We start from the raw sequence: 24,165 nt of genomic DNA, 5'->3' as shown, positions 1-24,165 counted from the left end.
TCACCCAAATCTCAACCTTAATGATGGATTCTCCATTCCAAAAATATAGGAAATGATTAAGAATTGTTTGATTATATAAGGTTTTTTTTTTTAATCATGTGCACACACACACTTCATTTGTCCTAACAATATTGATTTTTACTTGGCTGTTTCACGACATATAAGGAGAGATTTCCAACTATATTACGCTGATGATTCACATTACGTGAATTGAAATATTTGTAGTTAATCTGTCTTAAATGATTTTTCAATTGTGTCTATGTAACTTGTGCAGAATTATGAATAATGCACAGTTATCTATTAATAATTGTACAAAAAAAGTTTATGTATGTGGCATATGCAATATATAAAGAACAGTTTGTTTTTTGACAGAAAATCTCTAAATGTAAAATAATTCACTTTAACGCAACAATAATTTAAAACTAATTTATTTAAATAGAACAATCTCCATATATATTGCTATAACCTGTCCTACAATTATGTGTTTATAATTAACACACATATACCATGAAAAAAATTTCATAACAGTTAACAACAGTATAAGGTGCAAGAAATTATAATTACACCTCCAATTTTAAACAGACATTTTTACACTCAACACATTTTCCTGTAAAAGAGATTCCAGATAAATTCTTTACTATGTACAAAACTGCAAGCATGTACAAATGAATGCATATACATTATTAAATAACTAAAACTAGATCTACTGAAGTAGCTATTGCAGCTCTCCCACATTTTAATATAGTACTTCTGATGAGCAAATATACAGCGTAGGTCTTAAAATATATCTCTGAATGAAAATCTATATATTATTCTAGCATTAAGACAAAACTTCTGTAGGCAGTATAAAAAATCATGAAAACATATTTTAGAGAATTTATAATATTAAAAACTTTTTCAAATATTAATAAATTTATAAATCATTCTGCTCAATTACAAAAGTCATTACTTTTCAAAAGGTAAAAACAAAAATGTACAAGCAAATATAAGAAATTATTTTTTATATACAAAATAAATATACCAAACCCAATGATACATTAGCATTTCCCTTTCAGGAAATAAGTAAAATATATTTCATAGAAAGTACAAACAAAAATATGGAACAATTCAAATACTGGAGCAAAATACAGCATTGATGATTACCAAAATCAGAAACTCTTATTCTTCAAGAAGCCTTTCTGGAAATTGTACAATTCGGAGTAGATGAATTTCCATGCTGGAGCAACTGTTCTCTTGAATGGTTCACCGGATCACTGGACTGCAAAGATGCTTGGTTGAATTTCAACTGGTAAGGAAAACTGGGTTGTAATATACTCTCCATTTATTCATCGGTATATAAAATGCCACTTTGCTTGGCAGTGAAGAGTATACTTAGTCTTTTTTTACCCCTGTATAGTAGTTGACTGGCTGGTACCTTGCAGACTGCTGGGGTCATTCTGGGCTGATCCAGCTCCTTGAGATGGTGGCCTGTTGATAATTAAACAATATACAGTGGCAACGCCAATTAGTGGTTGTATAATACAGCGTTAGTTTATATGGTACTTTTTAGATATCTGTTCAGTGTTGCCAACTTGCTTATAAAATAGTTTCATGGCAAGTTTGATATTTAATTGGTGTAGTTAGTGTAAATGAAATTATTTATTACTTCAAATACAATAAAATGAATATGAACATTCCACACACACACACACACACACACACACACACACTCACACCTGTGTTATTACATAAAACTAAAAGACTTGAATGTAATCAAAGTGATGTTAAAATATTAAAATTTTGGTATGACTGAAATGTGAATAGATGTTTTTTTTACCTAATTAATAGAAGAGAAAATCACACAAACCTACATTGCAAGATTTTTTTATCTAGTTAGATCTCCAGAGATTCAGTTACAATTTTGTAAGAGATAGCTGACTAACAACAGCTAGTGTTTCACAATACAATGTAGTAATTATTGAGAAATTTTAAAATTCCATATAAGATACTGTTAAGAGACATTTTAATACTAAATACTATTTAAAATACACAAGGAAGTGCAAGTACAGCAAATTCTGAGACAGTAAGATTTCTAGATGTTATTTTTTATTAACTTGTGCTATTAATATTTTTATAATTATTTCATTTATAGTCTTAATTCAGTCAATATAACTAGGAACATCAAGTGGATGATCTAAAAGACAGGATGAAGAAATTTAGGAATAGTTGGCAACACTGCACCTGTCTTGGTGACAAGTTTCTATCACAGCATGGCAGCTTTATCACAGAAAACTTGTTAGAAGACTTAAAAGACTAAAAGCAAGCACCAAAGAAATGTTTCTTTTAGTGAAAGTCTTCAAAACTGCCACCCTGCACACCTTGACCAAGACTTGAGCATTACCTGGAGGGTTGGGTCTTTGGCTTAGGCATCTTGGCTAGAAGAGCAGGGATTTCTTTCTTCTCATCAAAGGATTTCCAGAGATCATACAATGACAAGATCTGACGAGTGATTTCTAGGATCTACAGGAAACAAATATTTAATATTTCATTAAATATATGAAATCACAATGATAATAAAATGCATTAGTAAATTAGTTAAGTTAACACATAGTGAATTAATTAAAGCACACATTAAGTAATATCCAAAAACAACAAAATCAAAAATTCAGTTAAGTAGTTTATTTACTTCACTCATGTTTTTGGTTAATAGACAAAACAAATTTGATAACATGTTTTATTCCCTAAAAAGATAACTTATGAAAACTGGTGGGCAGCTAATCTCCACCCTTAGCCATCGCAGATAGCTGGCCCAAGGCTATCAATGATTTTAATAGACACCCAAAGAGGAGAATATGGCAAACAATCACCACCATACTGCATGTACACTAATGCTAGGAGTATTAGGAACAAGAAGAAAGAGTTTTTGGCCATGGTTGGCACTTCCAGACCACAGGTTATTGGCATTAGTGAATCATGGCTGACTGTAGATGATATAGCTAGTGGGATTGAATGTGATGGTATAGTGTGTTCAGGAATTACAGGGAGAATAAAATGGGGGGAGGAGTATCATTGATGATAGCCGATGAGCTGCAGCCAAGGAGAATAGAAGTTGAATTGCAGGATAGAGAAAAGAGCACATTTGAGGCCATTTGGTGTGAGATTGTGGCTAGCAGAACAAAATATACAATTGGGTGCTGCTATAGACCAGGTGATGGAAAAGATGGTGGAGACAGTATGCACAAGCAAACAGAAGAAATGAGTGAAAGGAGGGTAATTATTATGGGAGATTTCAATATGGTCGCATTAAATGGAGTGAGGAGAGGACACACGGGAGGAAGGAATTGGATTTTATGCGGTTATTAAGAGATAACTATCTGCAACAGCATGTAATGGAAAATACTAGAGATCAGAGAGTGCTTGACCTAGTAATTACATCTGAGGATTTGGCTGTAACAAATATGACCAGATTGCCACCAATCGGTGAGAGTGATCACAGGGTCTTGACTTGGGAGGTGGCTAAAGGTGTAGAATTTTCAATTAAGACAGGGTACGTGTGGAATTATCGGGCTGGAAAGTATAACAAGCTTAGGAGTTTGATTAGTTCAGTGCCATGGCATGTACAACTGCAAGGACTAGAAGTTGATAGTGCATGGGAGAACTTAAGAAGAGTTTGCATGAAGCAATGGCTGACTGTATACCTAGAGTCCGAATAATAAATCAAGTAGGGGTGATGAATAACACCATTAAGCTTGAGCTGCAAAAAAAGTAACAACTATGGAGGGAATTTAAGGAGAAAGGTGACCGGCAGGCACATGAACGGTATAAAGCGCAGGCCAGAAGGGTAACAAGTGTGGTAAGAAAAGCAAAAAAGGATTACGAAAGAACATTAGCCATACAGGCTAAAGAGAATCCTAAACAGTTTTTTTTAGATATGTTGCAAGTAAAAGAAAAAATGTATATGGCAGAATGATTTTAAAGAATGCCGATGGTAGGGAGGTAACTGAATCAGTTGATATAGTTGAGTTACTGAGTGAGCACTTTGCAAGAATATATCATCCAGGTGGTGACATTGCAGAAATGAATGAACCAATAGATTATACTGGAATTGTGGTGAATGAAGTGGAGGTGAGTAGTCTATTGCATAACCTCAATGTCAATACATCCGTGGGATTGGATGGTATACCAGCTTGTGTCATACGAGAAGTGGCTAAAGAATTGTCAGTACCCTTGACCATTTTGTTTGAGTCTTGGGTCTGGGTTAGTCCCGAGGGGGTGGAAAGAGGGGAAAATAGTTCCACCGCATAAAGGAGGTTCCAAGACTGCTGTTGTAAATTACCGACCGATTAGCATATCAGGAATCGTTGTCAAGGTCTTAGAGAAATTAGTCAGGAATAGAATACAGGATTGGATAGATGAAAATGGGATATTGTATGGGGGACAACATGGTTTTGTGAAGGGTAGATCATGCCTCAGTAACTTGCTCACGTTACGTGACGGCTGAACTGGATAAGGATAATGGATTTACAGTGATTCTACTGGACCTTGCCAAGGCCTTTGACAGGATACCACATGGAACCCTAATCAGTAAACTGGAGAAGATGTATGGTTGATATATGGTTGGTGAGATGGATAGGAGGGTGGTTTATGGAGAGATACCAGAGAGTGGTTTATTCAGAAGTTGAGTCCAAAAGATGGCTTGTGGCTAGTGGTGTGCCACAGGGCTCTGTTCTTGGACCACTACTTTTCAATTTGTTCATCAATGATAAAGGAAAGGATCTGAAAGGAAGTGTTCACTTGTTTGCTGATGATGCAAAGTTGGGTAGAGCAATTGTGAATGCACAGGATGTCAAAATTTTACAGGATGATTTGGATAGTTTGGAGGATTGGGCTAGGAAAAATGGATGTCAATTTAATGTGGCAAAGTGTAAGGTTATGCATTTTGGGGTGAAAAGAATAGCAGCAGTACATCACATTTATGGAACCGTACTCCAAGAGATTGATTAGGCCAGGGATTTGGGAGTGTTGGTGGATAGGGAATTGAAGTTTACACATTGCAAAAGTGGCTAAATCAGCTCATCAAATCACTTGGCTTCTGAAAAATACTTTAACATGCAGAGACAAACAAGTTATTGTTCCTCTGTATCGAGCCTTGATAAGACTCCATCTGGACTATTGTGCCCAGTTATGGGCACAGAGAGGAGTGACCAAGATGATAGCAGGTCTGAGGAATGAACCTTACGAGAATAGGTTGAAGATTTGTGGGTTGCAAAAATTGGTCGATAGGCGGAAAAGGGGTGATATGATTGAGATATTCAAATTACTGAAGGGTTTCTATAAGATTAATCTAGAAGATATTTTTGAGAATAGGATTGGTGGTGGGAGGACTAGGGGACCATACATGGAAGCTAAGCAAGAATGTGGTTAACAAGGGTGTTAGAGCTAGGTTTTTTACTTGGAGAGTGGTGAATGAGCAGAATAAGCTGCCAGAGTCTGTTGTGGGTGCTACAAGCGTGAATGAGTTCAAGGCAAGGTATGATAGATACTGTGTGAATGTTGAATAGTTGTTTTTGACATGATGTTAGTGCCTCTCTCGATGAGTCTGTCGACTCCTTGGAGTTGCCCGGAATAATAATAATAATACTGTGTTCCTTAATCCTAACACTTACTGTCTGAAATACTGAGAGTTCCAAAGTCAATTTTCTTCAGTTGCAAGATTAAAAACCCAAGTTTCTGGAAGAAAAAAAAAATCCCTCTAGTTGGAAACTAGAACTGAATTTGAATAGTCTAGCAATATTGATGCAAAGATTTCCTAAGGGCTATAACTCAAGGTACTTGCACCGATAACTCTAGATAAATCTGTTTAGACAGTAGTATCATCATTTAAGCACACATAGATGCACATATTTGTATAATCAAAATCTTGTACTTCAGGATCTGTTAGATCTACAGTCCAAATGGAATTTAAAACCATAACATATTACAGTTTCACTTTTGGTAGAATTCTCAAGACTTTTGCATCTATGTAATTCGCTGTCTGTGAATCACATAGACTAAAACACATCAATGCAGCATTGATGTGTTTCAGAACAAAGATCATTCCATTCTTTGGCATTTCTTATGATGCTCTCAAGTTTCAGTAAATATAATATGATTTTCACTAAATAATATTCTTGGTTCTTCCTGAAAGATTGTACTGCTACATAATTGCTCTGACAACATTTATAAGCAAAAGAAACAAGTCTTCTGTAGGATGATGGTATGAGATTGCAAAAGAGTTGATATGTCTGTTTATATCACCTTCATTTCTCTCTCTCCACTGCTATAAAAGCACAGAGTCCAGCACCACATCACTAGTCACATGCTTTCTCTTGGACTCTACTCCTTCATGAACTACTCTCTAATGTTTATCCACCAGTCACCCTCTTATCCATAGCACTAACATCATATGATTTGCTCCAACTGATATAAGTTCTATATCTTCCCAAATTCCCTTTATGCAACTCAGCTGTGCATTGTAAAAACCGAGTCAATTACCTATTCTTCAAGTATGCTACCCCCCCCCCCCCATACAGACTCATATTCCTATCCACCCATTCCTGAATTTTTCCCTTAACCAATTTCTCCAACATCTTGAACCACCACCTTGATCCTGATCAGCTAATTTGTTACTTCTGACTTGGAATCCCTTGAAAACTCTGGGAAGAATATGCTGGGTTCATGTCAAATAGATCAGATTTTCACTTTATAACAAATAAATCATTGGAAAATAATAAGGATCTGTTCTTAAGTTTTGTAGTCTGGAAAATGCATATGACAAGGTGCCCTTTTTTGAAAAAAAAAACTTTCAAAACACTACAATTATATGGGGTAAGGGGAACATGATACAGAGAAATGTAGAATTTTAAATCACCAGTTAGAACTGAGGACAATACAGGAAGACATGAGATGTAAAATCAGGTGTAAGACAAGTGTTCACACTGTCTCCACTCTTATTCATTATCTATATGGGATTGCATTATATATATGTTAAAGATACCAAGTTATTTTAAATATAAACCTGGTTTTTTTACTCCATTTCCCAAGTAAGCAAACAGACAAGTCAGTCAAGTTTGCGCCTGCAAGTGTTGCAAGTCTAGCTGACCCTGCACGTAGTGCAAGTCCAAGGCAACTCGTGGTAAAGGTAGAATAAGCTCTGATCACTATTCTTAATATTTATCCTTAATGCAAAGCACATCTCCTGGAGGAGATGTATGATGCTATGTATTATAGGTAAGGGGCCACCACCCAGACCGGTTTCGACCTTTATTGAGGTCTCATCAGTGGGAGCCCGGCTAAGAAATACTAAGTTTTAAGTAATACAGAGCTTATAAATATTTTACCAACACAAGTTACCATAAGGTGCTTTGACCTTATTAAATAAAGATCTCAGGATGAGAGATAGATGTAGAAAGTTTTTTACCTTGGGTATAATATATGTTAAAGATACCAAGTTATTTTAAATATAAACCTGGTTTTTTACTCCATTTCCCAAGTAAGCAAACAGACAAGTCAGTCATGTTTGCGCATGCAAGTGTTGCAAGTCTAGCTGACCCCTACACGTAGTGCAAGTCCAAAGCAACTCGTGGTAAAGGTAGAATATATATATATATATATATATTGTTTTTTAAAGAATAAATATTTAATGACTTAAACCGAGATAAAATATGAAGTTTCAATGAAAATGATACAACTAGTTTCAGCCTTTTACAGCCTTCTTCAGGTATCCACTAAAGGTAGAACACAGTAATAAAAATTTAAGCTACAAAAAACTGAGAATTACAGGCATAAAATGCAATACATAATTGACACAAAAACGTATTTTTCAAGTTGTTCTATCTAACGTACTATTGTTTGTTGTATGCGAGCTTGCAAGTTCTCGTGAACGTCAGTATTGAACAACTGCAGCATGGCTATCAGGGATATTGTACATATATTTTATCTCGGTTTAAGTCATTAAATATTTATTCTTTAAAATGTACCATTACAACCGAGTAGAAGCTCAGGAATACATACATTGCTTGAGAGGGGGAGTAAAAAAACCAAGTTTATAAATTTACTTGGTATCCTTAATATATATATATATATATATATAAACTGTCATTAAGCCTGATTTTGAATCACCAGTTAGAACTGAGGACAATACAGGAAGATGACATGAGATGTAAAATCAGGTGTAAGACAAGTGTTCACACTGTCTCCACTCTTATTCATTATCTATATGGATTGCATTATAGTTTATATATATATATATAAAAACTGTCATTAAACCTGATATTAAAATTGGAGATATCAAACTTTGCTCTTTCCTTTAGGAGATGATGTACTTCTAAACACATCCAGTGCAAGTCTTCAGGATTCTCTAAAGAAACTGAATGATAGCTGTAACAAATTTGGCATGAAAATCAATAATAAAAGACCAAAACTATGGAATTGACAGTTGCATAGAAAACTTCAGCTGCATTCTGAATGGAACGTCTATAGAAGAAGTAAATATTTCTACTATTTAGGCACAGTTTTTAGTGAAGATGGCAAGTTGAATCTGGTATGATGGGTAGCCAGCTCAATAAATTTATATGGAATAAGAGAGAAATTAGCCAAAATATCAGTACACAAGACCATGTTCAAACCAGTTTTAAATTATGGATCTGAGAGTTGAGTTAGAAATAAAGCACTTGAACAAAGACTAGAGACTACAGACATGAGGGTTCTGAGAAAAATTAGGGACCTGAACAGATGGCATCATTGGCAGAATCATATTAAAAATTAGACATTAGGAAGGAAGTTCATATTGTCAGTATTCAAGGATGCATGAGCAGAGCTAATCTAAGGTGATATGATCACTTCAACAGAATAGAAGAACAAAGGTTAGCAAACAGGTGTTTGATACAAAGATGGCAGAAAAAAGAACCAAAGGAAGACTAAGATCTACATGGATTGATGCAAAAGTGCTTTAGAAAACTGAAAGATTAGATATAACAATACTGAAGTGCTAACAAATAATAAACTAATTTGGAGGAAAATTTTTGATAGGAGATTAGTGATAATGTAAACTTAATCATGTACTGCTGTCATAGTAGCCTCTACGCCCCCTTGAAGGTTCATATTAGGGAATTGATGATGATGACTTAATCTTCTCTGAATCTCTTGGTATTCATTAAAAATCTGGATAGGTAAAGCTGCAAGTCAAAATTCAATACTGACGTGATCAGTACAATGAAAATTATCTACCACCTCCATCGAAAAGTAGTATTAAACTCAATGTCTGCAGGTTGAAGACTATCAACTCAGTCAATAAGACCAGCAATGATATCCTTATATACCTTTATATGATAACTGTTTTTCTACATATGCATATTTTAATTAAATCTACAATCTTCTGAGCTTTGCTAGCTGTCTTAGTAATGTGATTACTAAACTTTTTTTTGGGGGGGGAGGGGGTTTGAGGGATTAAAAAAAAAAAGGAATTGACATTAGAGTAAAAGCTTTTACTTTTATCACAGCTTTCATTACCACAAATTTTCTAAACCTATTAAAAAAAAAGTTTAGTAATCACGTTACTAGGACAGCTAGCAAAGCTCAGAAGATTGCAGATTTAATTAAAATATGCATATGTAGAAAAAACAGTTATCATATAAAGTTATATAAGGATATCATTGCTGGTCTTATTGTGTATGTGTTAAATGCTTGCTTTCTATTTAATTCCTTTATTTTACTTCTTTATGTTTTGCTCTTCTTTCGGAGCATGAATATTAGAATTATTTACATTCAACTGTCTAACCACAAGTTGGAATTTCTTTTCAAATGGTACTATCAAAGTGGAAGGGGGGAAGGAAGGAATGTATTATAAATATTACTACAAACAACAAAAAAAAGCCATGATTAATATTAAGAATTAATTCATTCTGTGGAAGCTTACCAGCTAATATGAAAGCACGTCTGGTGTAAATAATTATAAAGCCTGATTACTTCCTGTTTTTTTCTATACTGAGTATAATTTTAAAATTTGATAGCCTGATGTTTTACAATATCAGTTCTATTAAATATTCTACTAAGAAGCACTCATATTGTGATGTCATTAAACTCTAACCAGTTTAACAAATGTATCACTATTGAAAAAATAAAATAAAAAAATTAATAGAATAAAAATAATCAATTACAACTAGCCACCATTATATTTATAACAGTGACCCAACACCACATGAAGGAAACAGTTCAACTTAAAAACATGACGATGTGATGTACTGTAGTACATCACATCATCATGTTTTAAATATAATTTAAATTTGAGCAAAGCAGTTTTGCCTAGCATTAGTTTCTTAATATTATATGTGAATTAAATTTCAAAAAGAAATTAACTCCTGTAGTTCATCTCTGGATATTACAATATAACTGAAAAGAAACTTGATATTTCAGAAGATGACTATAAATAGATGTTGCATTCAAATGTCACTATTTTCTTTTTAAACCTATCACAGTCCTGAGGCAGTTTCAGGCACTCTGGATCCTTTCTATTTCCTTATTTCCCAGATATCCAAGTAACCAGTTGTGTGTGTGTAAATCTAGATTTAACTTGATCAGTGCCTTTATACAAAAGTGCTATCAACTTCTTTATATTATGAAGCAATTTTCTGAGTACCCTTTACAACTTTTGCAAATTAACCACAGAACTTCAGCTCATTATCCACTAACATCCATATATCTCTTACATTCTGTATCAAAGTTCTATCAATATAATACACTCGTTTCATCTGCCCTATAAAAGAATCAATCTATTAATCCTCTTGTAACAATATCATATCAGAGCTATCTGACAGTGTTCTCCCCAAATTTAACATCATTAACAAACAACTATATATCTTCCCTCAGACAGACATTCAACTATACTGACTATCCATCTGCATCTTCCTCAACTTCAATAGCAGTTCATCATGCAATATTCTATCAAATGCTTTTGTGAAAGGTAGAAAATTCACTAAGTTTTTCTGTGCAATTCACACATCACTATCATAATATGCAATCAGGTCACTAAAGCAATAAAATCTAGCTGCTCTGTGGAAAATTTCTCATTAACACAAGTTTGTATCACTTAGCCTCTCTAACACCTTCACAAACATGAATCAATACAAAAGGCCTATAGTTTGCCATCACTAACTTGGATTCTTCTCAATGCAGTGGAATACCTTCTTCCACGGGGAGTGTTCTTTTTGCCAAACTCTTGACCAGGACCTAACTAAGGACACTGTGTCATCTCCTTTGCACACATTCTTTAATACAATGGTGAAATCATAGCTGGTCTGACAATTTTATTATTAACAGGTTTGCTTAAAATTCGTAACACTTCATATTCACAAACTTTCAATATCTCATCTTTCCTCTCAACTGTATTCGACAAGATACTTGCTACAATATCTTCAGTGTGACATCCATATATCATCTCCAAAGACTAAAATCAGTCTTCTACACTCACTCTTTCTTCTATTAGCTATATAACCATAGAATTATCTTGGATTTCTTTTTATACTGTTTCCTATGTCAATTTTTCTTTCCTCATTTATCACTTTCCTGACATTATCTTATACCCCTTATGCAGCTAATGCCCTCCTCTTTATATCTCTCTCATAACATCCTCCTTCCCTGCAGCTTTATTTTGTAATTCATCTATTTTACTTCGACTATTTATCCTTCTAACTTTAAGAATACAATCTGACAATGTCATTAGTAATAATCTCAAACTTAGGTTAAAACACTACCAATTTCTATCTCTTCAATGAAGCAAGTATCACTCTTATAAGAGAATGACTACAATGAACATAATTTAAAAATTTTCTATTTTTAATCTGATACTTAATTAAAGTGAAGGTAAAAAAATATGCCTGTTTAGCTCAATACTAGACACACTGAAATAATTTTCCAGTAAGAAGGGGCTAAATTTCATTACACCATGGGAATGATAATCACTTATAACCAAAGAGATATAATTTCATCATTATAGATATGATGTAATAGTTGACTGTCACTTGTATAAACCAAAGGAACAGTTTATTAGAGTGAATGGTTTACTACTAAATTGTGAATTTGATTTATTATTATACTGATGCTATTGCTTTGGCAGAAACCTTTTGTCAATGTGTTATAATGAGTAAATTCAATACAGTAACAAGAGGTCATCTTATGTTGATGGTGTCAATCTTGAACTATGCTGATGTTCAGTTGGGATTTGCAGCTGACTTTTTAAGGTTTACCCTGGTTCACTGATGAAAACAATGAGAGCTTGTTTAACCAGGTGCAATGCCAGCCAACATGAAAGTGTCATATTGTATCATCATGTTATTTTGGTTTAAGTCAATAAGAACAGAATTTGGTTGGCTAAATCCCAAATTACCAGTTCATCCTGCTTCATTCAGTATCTAGTAATTACCTTGTAATGAGGTGCATTATGAGATAATGAGGTTGGGCATTAGGCCAGAAGTCATGGTCAGCTAAATCCCAAATTACCAAACTGTCCTGCTTCATTCAGTATCCAGTAGTTACCTTGTTGTTTTAAGGATACTTGCGACATAAGACTGAATGATATAATCACGTAATCACAAGAAAGATATTTATTTAACCAAATATTTCGGTCTGGAAATAGCAGACCATCGTCGGTGGTATTACAAGAACAGTTTAAAAAATATACAAGCTAGAATACTAACAATAGATCGTTGAAATTAGAACATGCCGCGTGATGTTATATCACTAAGTATGAAACGAAATATTTTGAAGTAGAAACATGATTGAATTTGCTATAAAAAAAAAAAAAAAAAAAAAAAAAAAAAAAAAAAAAAAAATTAATGAGTAATCTTGATTAGGCTTTCCCAGATTTTTGATATAGATATGCAGTCATTACGATTCAGGTTGGGATGATGGAGCAAGGCCTCCACGCTTTCCTTGAACAAACGTTCGAACCTATAACGGGATCTATGTAAGAGGCGCGTTTTGGACCAAAGGATGCTGTGGTCAGTTTCAATCCCGTGTTGAGCCAAACCAGACTTTTCAGGTTTATTGTGAAGAATGGATGATTGATGTTCTTGGATTCTTTTTTCAAGAGAACGTCCAGTCTGTCCAAAGTAAGAGAGATCACAGTTGCAAGGAATTTGATAAACTCCAGGAAGAGATAAAGTTGAGCGTTTGTCTTTAGGAGAAGGAAAATGAGAAGACAATTTGTTAATAGGAGAATACGTAGCTGTTAAATCATATTTCTTCAAAATTCTTGCGATAGGTTCTGAAATACCGGAGATATAAGGAATAGGTACTCGACGTATTGAATCTTTGTTGTTTTGTGGAGGATTATAAGATGTAAGAAGACGTTGAATACTTTTTTCAGAAAAGCCATTGAGTTTCATGTGTTGCTGGATAGTAGAAAGTTCTTTCTGTAGATAATCAAAAGTAGAACAATTAGTTTTGGCTCTTTTGATGAGACATTTTATAATTCCTGTTTTATGACATGGATGATGGGCTGATTCTTTCAGAATATAACGACCTGTGAATGTTGGTTTCCTGTATACTGTAGTTGTAAGAATATTTGAAGATGATCGGATGAGGAGAACGTCTAAAAAAGATAACTGGTTGTTTTCTTCTAATTCCATAGTAAACTTTATGCGATGATGTAAGGAATTAATACTGTTTAAAAAGGAAGATAAAGTGTTTTTACTGTGAGGCCAAATAGCAAATATGTCATCTATATATCTTACCCAAAAAGATGGTAGAGGGAAACTAGATGTGAAGAGGACTTTTTCTAAATGTTCCAAATAAAAGTTGGCTAAAGCTGGAGAAAGAGGACTTCCCATGGCTGTTCCTTCTACTTGGCTATAAAATTTGTTTTGACATATGAAATAACCAGAATGTATAACGAAATCGAATAGTTTTATAATATCTTGAGGAAAGATGTCAGCAAGTAGTTTTAAAGTTTCCTTAAGAGGTACATTGGTGTATAAAGATTCTATATCAAAACTAACCATAAGATCTGTAGGTTGTAATGAGACATCTTTTAATTTTTCTAAGAAATCTGAGGAGTTTTTTAAAAAAGAACTAGAGTTGCCAATGTAAGATTTCAGTAATTTAGCTAGATATTTGGCTATACGGTAAGTAGGAGAATCAATGCAATCTACTATTGGACGAAGAGGATAGTCAATCTTATGGATTTTTGGAAGGCCATAAAATCTAGGAGGTCTTGCAAAATGAGTTTTAAGTCTTTCAATTGTGTCTTTATCCAAACTGATGACTTCATCAAGGAGAGAATTTAATTTCTTTAGTTGTCTGTTGGTTGGATTATAATCAATTTCTTGATATGTGGAGCGATCTCGAAGCAAAAGAGAAAGTTTTCTTCTGTAATTTACTGAGTCCATAACTACTGTTGCTTTTCCCTTGTCAGCTTTAGTGATAATGAGGTGATTATTTTTTCTCAAGGACTGTAAAGATTTCATTTCAGAAGGAGATATGTTAGAAGGAGGAAGTTTAGCCTTTACTCTTCGCCTAGAAGTCGCTTCTTCTCTACTTAAGGCTAAACTTCCTCCTTCTAACATATCTCCTTCTGAAATGAAATCTTTACAGTCCTTGAGAAAAAATAATCACCTCATTATCACTAAAGCTGACAAGGGAAAAGCAACAGTAGTTATGGACTCAGTAAATTACAGAAGAAAACTTTCTCTTTTGCTTCGAGATCGCTCCACATATCAAGAAATTGATTATAATCCAACCAACAGACAACTAAAGAAATTAAATTCTCTCCTTGATGAAGTCATCAGTTTGGATAAAGACACAATTGAAAGACTTAAAACTCATTTTGCAAGACCTCCTAGATTTTATGGCCTTCCAAAAATCCATAAGATTGACTATCCTCTTCGTCCAATAGTAGATTGCATTGATTCTCCTACTTACCGTATAGCCAAATATCTAGCTAAATTACTGAAATCTTACATTGGCAACTCTAGTTCTTTTTTAAAAAACTCCTCAGATTTCTTAGAAAAATTAAAAGATGTCTCATTACAACCTACAGATCTTATGGTTAGTTTTGATATAGAATCTTTATACACCAATGTACCTCTTAAGGAAACTTTAAAACTACTTGCTGACATCTTTCCTCAAGATATTATAAAACTATTCGATTTCGTTATACATTCTGGTTATTTCATATGTCAAAACAAATTTTATAGCCAAGTAGAAGGAACAGCCATGGGAAGTCCTCTTTCTCCAGCTTTAGCCAACTTTTATTTGGAACATTTAGAAAAAGTCCTCTTCACATCTAGTTTCCCTCTACCATCTTTTTGGGTAAGATATATAGATGACATATTTGCTATTTGGCCTCACAGTAAAAACACTTTATCTTCCTTTTTAAACAGTATTAATTCCTTACATCATCGCATAAAGTTTACTATGGAATTAGAAGAAAACAACCAGTTATCTTTTTTAGACGTTCTCCTCATCCGATCATCTTCAAATATTCTTACAACTACAGTATACAGGAAACCAACATTCACAGGTCGTTATATTCTGAAAGAATCAGCCCATCATCCATGTCATAAAACAGGAATTATAAAATGTCTCATCAAAAGAGCCAAAACTAATTGTTCTACTTTTGATTATCTACAGAAAGAACTTTCTACTATCCAGCAACACATGAAACTCAATGGCTTTTCTGAAAAAAGTATTCAACGTCTTCTTACATCTTATAATCCTCCACAAAACAACAAAGATTCAATACGTCGAGTACCTATTCCTTATATCTCCGGTATTTCAGAACCTATCGCAAGAATTTTGAAGAAATATGATTTAACAGCTACGTATTCTCCTATTAACAAATTGTCTTCTCATTTTCCTTCTCCTAAAGACAAACGCTCAACTTTATCTCTTCCTGGAGTTTATCAAATTCCTTGCAACTGTGATCTCTCTTACTTTGGACAGACTGGACGTTCTCTTGAAAAAAGAATCCAAGAACATCAATCATCCATTCTTCACAATAAACCTGAAAAGTCTGGTTTGGCTCAACACGGGATTGAAACTGACCACAGCATCCTTTGGTCCAAAACGCGCCTCTTACATAGATCCCGTTATAGGTTCGAACGTTTGTTCAAGGAAAGCGTGGAGGCCTTGCTCCATCATCCCAACCTGAATCGTAATGACTGCATATCTATATCAAAAATCTGGGAAAGCCTAATCAAGATTACTCATTAATTTTTTTTTTTTTTTTTTTTTTTTTTTTTTTTTTTTTTTTTTTTTTTTATAGCAAATTCAATCATGTTTCTACTTCAAAATATTTCGTTTCATACTTAGTGATATAACATCACGCGGCATGTTCTAATTTCAACGATCTATTGTTAGTATTCTAGCTTGTATATTTTTTAAACTGTTCTTGTAATACCACCGACGATGGTCTGCTATTTCCAGACCGAAATATTTGGTTAAATAAATATCTTTCTTGTGATTACGTGATTATATCATTCAGTAGTTACCTTGTAATGGGGGGTGCATTATGAGAAGATGAGGGTGGACTGACCATGGTCAGTTTTCCTCATTCCTTAAGAGGCTATGTGGATGTTTCCTCCCAGTTATCCAGCTTTGACTCTTAAGCACCTCTATTTCTTTATAATGAACTATTAATCTGGTCTCCTTGTGAGTCTACTACAGTAATATGTGATTTACTACATTTACATTTAAAAAATTAGAACTACACACAAAGAAAACTTTTTTGGAAAGTAAATTTGTAGTTAAAGACCAAAATATACTGCAGCGCTATTTTAGATCAACTAAATCCACATTATGTACACACTGATGTCTAAATAAGCAAGGCAACTACATTCAAAATAGTATTTTGAATACAAACCTTTTCCATATCAGCATTCAATTCAGCAAACCACTGTTTACAATCTTTTCCCAATATAACACAAGCCATATGTAGACAGGCTAGAAAAGCAAGCAAAAAGCAGAAGGATGTAAATATGTCTATCTACAGAAAACCTAAGAAAAGCAATAAATAAATAACACTAATTTTCACATATGCAACATCTGTTAAGCACTAATAAATCATCTTCTGAAAACATTTTTAATCAAAGATGTGACACATGAATTTTTCTAGAAATTTTGTTTGTGAAAATGGGGGAAGAGCATTTAGAGTATGGTAAAACAGCCACTTCTTTTTCGTCATCTTACAGAAAAAATATAGGCAGCCTTAATTCTGTTGTTTTCCATTTATTGGTGATTGTTTTCCAAAATGGAATCAAATTCCAAATCTAAACATAGCTTATTTAAATTAAGGGGATATTAAATCCCACATTGTTTTAAAACCGAATAAGAAACTCAAAGATTGTAATCAGCGAGTTTCATGCCGAATATAGTAAACTATAAAAGTATCAGCGATTACTAGTGTGAGCTAATGCAAGTAGTCCTAGTACGTAGTACAATCTCGGGCAACTCGCAGCAAAGGTGGTAAAGTTCTGATTGCTATTCTTAGTATTTTCCATAATGTAAAAACACATTTCCTAGGAAATGTATGCTGTTATTACATTATCGTGGGAGGTCACTACCCAGACCGGTTTCAGCCTTTTTTGATGCTTTATCAGTGAGTAGCTAGACCAAATAGATACCAAAGGGTATAGTGAAAAGAACTTATATACTATGCTATACGAGTTGTCAAAAAGGTGCAACCATTAAGTTACTTATATAACCATTTATAACCTTATTTATTGGCTCTTTATAACCATTAAGTTATAAAGAGCCAATAGGCTTCATTTCGCGATATAAACATTATTTAAATTAAGGGGATATTAAATCCCACATTGTTTTAAAACCGAATAAGAAACTCAAAGATTGGAATCAGAGATTTTTTTTTTTTTTTTTTTAAATAACGAAACCTGTGGTGCAATCATAATTAAAAGAAACACACGTATTAACCACAGTGAAAATTATTTAATTGTAAATATTTCATCCTAAGTATCTTAGGACATCATCAGTACAGTAGTTTTAAACAATAATAGGAATAACATAGTTAGGGTGCATGATTACAATAGAATCTCATTTAACGTGCTACAGTAGTACAAAAAAAAAAAAAAAAAATTATTTAACACAATTTTGTATGACAATTTCCCATACTTGAGGAATAGTAAGAACGTCGTTGCGGTTTAAGTTTGGTCTGTGTAGTAGGGCTTCAGAACTTTCTTTGTATAAACGTTCATGTTTATATAACGATCTATGTAAAAGTTTAGACTTTTCCCAATGGATCCTATGGTTTGGATTTTCAATTCCGTGTTGAGAGAGGCCAGATTTCTGCGGTTTAAAAAGACGAATGTGGTCTTGATGTTCCGAGATGCGTTTCTGAACAGACCTACCTGTCTGTCCAAAGTAAGATAATTTGCATGAGCATGGAATCTCATAAACGCCAGGCAACATCAAAGGTGAGCGTTTGTCCTTAGGAGAAGGTAACAAGTTGTAAATTTGGTTGATAGGTTTGTAAGTAGTGGCAAAATTATATTTCTTCATAATTTTAGAAAGACATTCTGAGATGCCTTTAACGTAAGGTATGGGAATCCTATGGACTTCTTCCTGTCTGGTTTGATGTGTGGAGAAGTGACTACTGATGATTTTTTGAGTTGTTTTAGGATTATATCCATTTAGGATGGCTGTATTTTTGATTACTTCTAATTCTTGGTTTAAAGATTCTTCAGAGGAGCAGAATTTGTGTGCTCTGGAAAATAGTGATTTAATAATGCCAGATTTCTGAGATGGATGATGAGCAGAAGAATTGTGAATGTAGTGACTTGAGAACGTAGACTTGCAAAAGACAGACGTGGTGATGGAACCACGTTGTGATGGATCATCCCGAACATGAATTACAACTGTTTCTAGATAAAATTAACCTTCTTCATCATCGCATCAACTTTACCTTAGAAAAAGAATCTCCACAGGGTATCTCCCTTTTTGATTTACACATCCAAAGAAAAGATGACGTTTTTTTTTTTTTTTTTTTCTGTACTACTGTAACACGTTATGCACATTTAATGAGATTCTATTGTAATCATGCACCCTAACTGTATGTTATTCCTATTATTGTTTAAAACTACTGTACTAATGATGTCCTAAGATACTTAGGATGAAATATTTACAATTAAATAATTTTCACTGTGGTTAATACATGTGTTTCTTTTAATTAATTGGAATCAGAGAGTTTCATGCCGAATATAGTAAACTATAAAAGTATCGGCGATTACTAGCGTGAGCTAATGCAAGTAACCGGTCTGGGTAGTGACCTCCCACCATAATGTAATAACAGCATACATTTCCTAGGAAATGTATGCTGTTATTACATTATGGTAAACACCAAGAATAGCGATCAGAACTTTACCACATTTGCTGCGTGTTGCCCGAGATTGTACTACGTACTAGGACTACTTGCATTAGCTCACACTAGTAATCGCCAATACTTTTATAGTTTACTATAAAAGTATCGGTGTGAAACTTTCTGATTCCAATCTTTGAGTTTCTTATTCGATTTAAAAACAATGTAGGATTTAATATCCCCTTAATTTAAATAATGTTTATATCACCGAAATGAAGCCTATTGGCTCTTTATATTTAAGTAACTAAACATAGCTCTTGACCAGCAGGTGCAGGTTTGTGATTGACTAAGTAGAGGATGAATTTCATAGCATGGTGTGAGACTGCTGTCCCACTTATTAGAGACCTGAAGTGCCTTGAAAAATTTCCATGTTTGTGTCTCTAAAGCAGGGTTTCTGGATCATGTAAAAATTAGAGTATTCGAGGGGAATCTTTCCTATTTTGCTGTGTCATTTCATCTTGTGCTAACAGGACATTATCAAACACTGTAACAAGATCAGGCCATCAAAAAATGTTCATACCGCATCGTCTGTCACGCGAGTTACCGAGGGATGCGTTCGGGTTTTAGGCAGAGGAACCCGTTTGAAAAATATGTTACAGTCTCCCTTAGACACCACTTCTCAGCACTCTGCTAGAGGAAACTATCAATGGGCCCGCTACCCGTTTGGGGAGGTGTTTAGGGGCAGCGCAAATAAATGGTTCTGCAAAAGGACGGAAATGGCAACAACAACAGCACCAGACTATGGCTTTAGGCAACTGGAACATCTTCTCTCTGACAGGGAAGGAATTGGAACTGGTTGAGGAAGTCAAGCGCTACCGGCTAGACTTAGTCGGGCTTTCTTCGACCAAGAGGAGAGGCTCTGGAACTGTCGACCTGGATAAGGGATGGAAGCTCTACTACTCTGGTGTGAGCCTGACAATGTCTGCTTAGGTGGGTGTGGGGATACTCACAAGCCCCCAGCTGTCAGATTGTGTTGCTGAGTGGATCCCATTGGGAGGATGGGTATGTGTATTAAGGATTCAGATGAAAAACCATGATATGGCTGTGGTGCAAGCCTATGCACCTAATCTGGAGTCAGAATGCTCTGCCTTCCTAGAGGAAGTGGATGCTACTTTTGACAGGGTGGCAGACATGGAATCAGTCCATGTCTGCCACCATGTCATGTCACGCCACCAGTCCATGTCAGCAGACCTATTTTCCTCAGTGTTGGACGTTCGTGTGAGAAGAGGGGCAGAACTGTCAACTGACCACCACCTTGTTGTGTGCACTCTACGGCTTCAGAAACCAGATGCTACCATCAACGCTGGTAGGCCTAAGCAGCTATACCGCGTGAAATAGGAGACGTTGGAAAATGAGGCTGTGAGGAAGGATTTTGCAGATGACATTTCCTCCAAGTTCAAAGAGATTCCCAAGCATACTGCAGATATTGAGGAGGAGTGGAAGCTGTTCAGAACAGCTATCACTACCTCTGCACTCTCATGGTGTGGCAGAAAGTGGCTCAGCGTGGCAACGGGCAGTGAGAAAAGGACACCTTGGTGGAACCAAGAAGTCCAAAAAACTGTCCGGGCAAAAAAGGAGTCCTACCTAACATGGCTTAGAGTCAGGTCACCTGAGATGCATTTGCAGTATGCTGAGGCATGACAAGCTGCTGCTGAGGCAGTAAAGACCGCAAAGCAGAAGGCTTGGGAATCCTTTGGAGAAAGATTAGACTCATCCTATGCAAATGCAAACAAAGTATTCTGGCAGACCATCTGCCGCCTTCGAGGGAGGAAATCGTGCACAGCAAGGGCAATTAAGGCCTCTGATGGTGCACTTTTAACAACCGAGAAGGATATCCTCCACAGAAGGAGGGAATACTTTGAGAGCCTTCTTAACCCGGGTGGCCCAGCAGTTGTGGACATCCAAGAGGTGCAGATCGGGGCAATGACTAGTCTCACAGCAGAAGAGGTCCATTTAGCAATAAAATCACTAAAATCAGGAAAGGCTGCTGGCGATGATGAAATTCGGCCCGAAATGCTAAAAGCCTTAAATCGAGACGGTGTTCTCTGGCTGACTCGAGTGTGTCAGGCTGCTTGGATATCTGGGCGGGCACCAAAGAAATGGCAGACAGGCATAATAATACCAGTCTTTAAGAAGGGAGACCAGAAGGATTGCAGTAACTATCGTGGCATCTCTCTGCTCAGCCTGCCTGGGAAAGTGTGTGCTAAGTGCTTGAAAAGATGGTGCAGGAGCATAGTTGAGTCAAAGTTCCAGGAAGAACAATGTGGCTTTCATCCTGGTAGAAGCACAACTGACCAAATCTTCACTTTAAGGCAAGTCTTTGAGAAATCTTGGGAATATGCCAAGAATGTCTACACGTTTTGTGGGCTTGGAGAAGGCATATGACCGGGTTCCTCGGGATAAGCTTTGGCAAGTAGTACAGGAGTATGAAGTGGATGGCCAACTATTAGCTGCCATCAAGTCCCTGTATGAATGCCCACAGTTTTGTGTCAGGGTAAATAGCACAAAGCCTGAACCTTTCACAGTCTCCGTTGGCTTCCGCCAAGGGTGTGTTCTGTCACCCCTCCTTTTCATAATATTTATGGACTGGATTGATAGGCACAGCCGAGGCAGTGAGTGTGTCAGAATTGGAAGATGTAGCATTGGATGTCTGCTTTTTGCAGATGACCTAGTTCTGCTCAGCTCTTCCACAGATGACCTCCAGCAGACCCTGGATAGGTTTGTAGCTGTTTGTGCAGATGCCGGAATGAAGATCAGTGTGGCCAAAACTGAAACATTTGTGGTCTCAAGACAACCATTCCAGTGCACTCTAAATGTAAGTGGAGTCCCAATGAGGCAGGTTGAGAAGTTTAAATACCTTGGGTCCATATTCACGAATGATGGAAAATGGGACGTAGAGCTAGATACTCAAATTGGCTTAGCAAGCTCAATATTGCGGGAGTTAAACTAGAAGGCAAAGCTGGCTGTCTTCAATACAGTCTATGTCCCCATCTTCATCTATGGTCATGAGAGTTGGGTAATGACCGAAAGAATGCGGACACGAATCCAAGCGGCTGAAATGAGGTTCCTTCGAGGGGTTGCGGGCCCGACAAGACTTGACAGAGTCAGAAGCTCTGCAATTCGGGAAACCCTCAATACTTAACTGCTGCTTCTCCGTGTTGAGAGATCACAGTTACGTTGGTACGGGCACCTGGTCAGAATGCCACAAGAGAGGCTCCCTCAGCAGGCCCTTTGCCAAGCCAGAGGGTGGGAGGCCACGTGGAAGGCCAAGGGCTCGCTGGATATATTATATCCAAAACCTTAGGTGGACACTTTTGGGAATCCCACCAGAACACCTGACCTTGGTGGCAGAGGATCGTGACCATTGGAAGTTCCTCTTGCAGCTGTTGCTCCCACAACCCAATTAGGAAAGGTGGGCCTTGAAGATGTATGTATGTGTTATTGTATTATGGGTGGAAGAGAGAGAGACACAAAAAATCTGTTTTTGATTCTTGAAGAATCCAAATCCATATATAAATGGAAAATCATATATACTCTTCCTTATATTCAGTGCCCCTGGACAAAAAATCTGGATAACTGGTGATCTCTTCAGAGCCGCTTCTACTTCCCCCTCTCTCTTTTTCCCTTTGTTCTATATTTATTCACTTCTATTGGTCAGTCCATATCTTTTCATCCCATATAAATGCTCTTTCCATTTCTCTCTCTATATATATTGGTTGTGATCTTTTCATTTAAATTATAATACCTAGCTCTCTTCTAATGTTATTATTTTTCGTGCACCTTTAAGCATTCTTAAAAATCTCATTTTTGCTGCTTTTTCAATATTCTTTTTTATATTCTTTTCTTTTTCAATATTTCTTTTTAAAGTCCATATTTCCAAACTATATAACAGAGTGGTAGTGGCCACTGCTTTATAAAATGTAATTTGGGTTTCTCATCTTGTTGAGTTCCATAGATTTTCTGGAGTTTATTTTTTTTCATCTATTACGCAACCTATATAATTAAACTATCGCACTTTATCTTCTATGACTATTTCTGATCTAATATGACCTCTGCCTTTAAATGTCATAATTTATTTTCTTTTTTGAAATCTTTAGACTGTACTGCTGGCTTATATTGCTAAATTCATAAACTGACTTTCTGTGTCATCCTCATTAGCATTAATAACATAATCTGACCATCTGCACACAGAACTGTCCCGATGACAGTTCACCTAGCTAACTAGATACTTTGTTTTATTGTTATTTTCCATATTTTCAAAATTGGATGGATTTGTGTGTGTGTGTGTGTGTGTGTGTGTTTATATATATATATATATATGGGGGGGTCTGGAAAGTTCTGATAAACACCTAGACAAATGATATTAAAGTAATAACTGATATAACCACAAGAAAGAACCTACTAGTAACAGAATTATGAAGGTAACTTATGTTCTTATATCTTCATATTTTCTTTCTTGTGGTTATATCAATTGCTTTAATATAATTTTTTCTAGAGGTTTAAAACAGAACTTTTCAGACCCCCCCCCTCATACACACACACACACACACACACAAAACACATCAAGAAAGTAAGGTCCATTCAGAATTTACTGCCAAATAAGATATGGGAAGAGGGATCACGTATGCATGGTAGCAGAGAGTGACTTATTAGCTAGCTGTTGAGCATTTTACTTTCCTCATATTATGTTTGTTATCTTCTAGAATAATTTAGAATGAGTGCTGCAATAAAAAAAAATCCTACCAAGGATTTTTTTATCACAATTACGAGGAGTGTGGTGT

General features: G+C 35.6%; 1 protein-coding gene across 3 annotated transcripts in view; it reads right to left on the bottom strand.

Annotated features, from left to right (window-relative positions):
- Window positions 1-412: 412 nt before the first annotated feature.
- The window catches only part of CycC (cyclin C), a 251,500-nt gene continuing 227,747 nt past the window's right edge, over window positions 413-24,165 (bottom strand). For 2 of the 3 annotated variants that reach the window (XM_090414047.1, XM_090414045.1), the window contains exons 9-11: window positions 16,877-16,956; window positions 2,381-2,499; window positions 413-1,467 (exon numbers count right to left, since the gene is read on the bottom strand). In XM_090414047.1, coding sequence (XP_090270173.1) covers window positions 1,383-1,467; window positions 2,381-2,499; window positions 16,877-16,956 — 284 coding nt within the window. In that variant the 3' untranslated portion in view covers window positions 413-1,382. Of the gene's footprint in view, window positions 1,468-1,847; window positions 2,500-16,876; window positions 16,957-24,165 lie in introns of those variants that run through there. The other variant, XM_090414046.1, reaches the window with a different exon arrangement.

The sequence above is a fragment of the Typopeltis vanoorti genome, chromosome 24 (genome assembly GCF_054136105.1).
Source record: "Typopeltis vanoorti isolate ZY-2024b chromosome 24, IOZ_Tvanoo_1.0, whole genome shotgun sequence".
Classification (NCBI taxonomy): Eukaryota; Metazoa; Arthropoda; class Arachnida; order Uropygi; family Thelyphonidae; genus Typopeltis; species Typopeltis vanoorti.
This window is presented reverse-complemented; position numbering and strand designations above follow the sequence as displayed.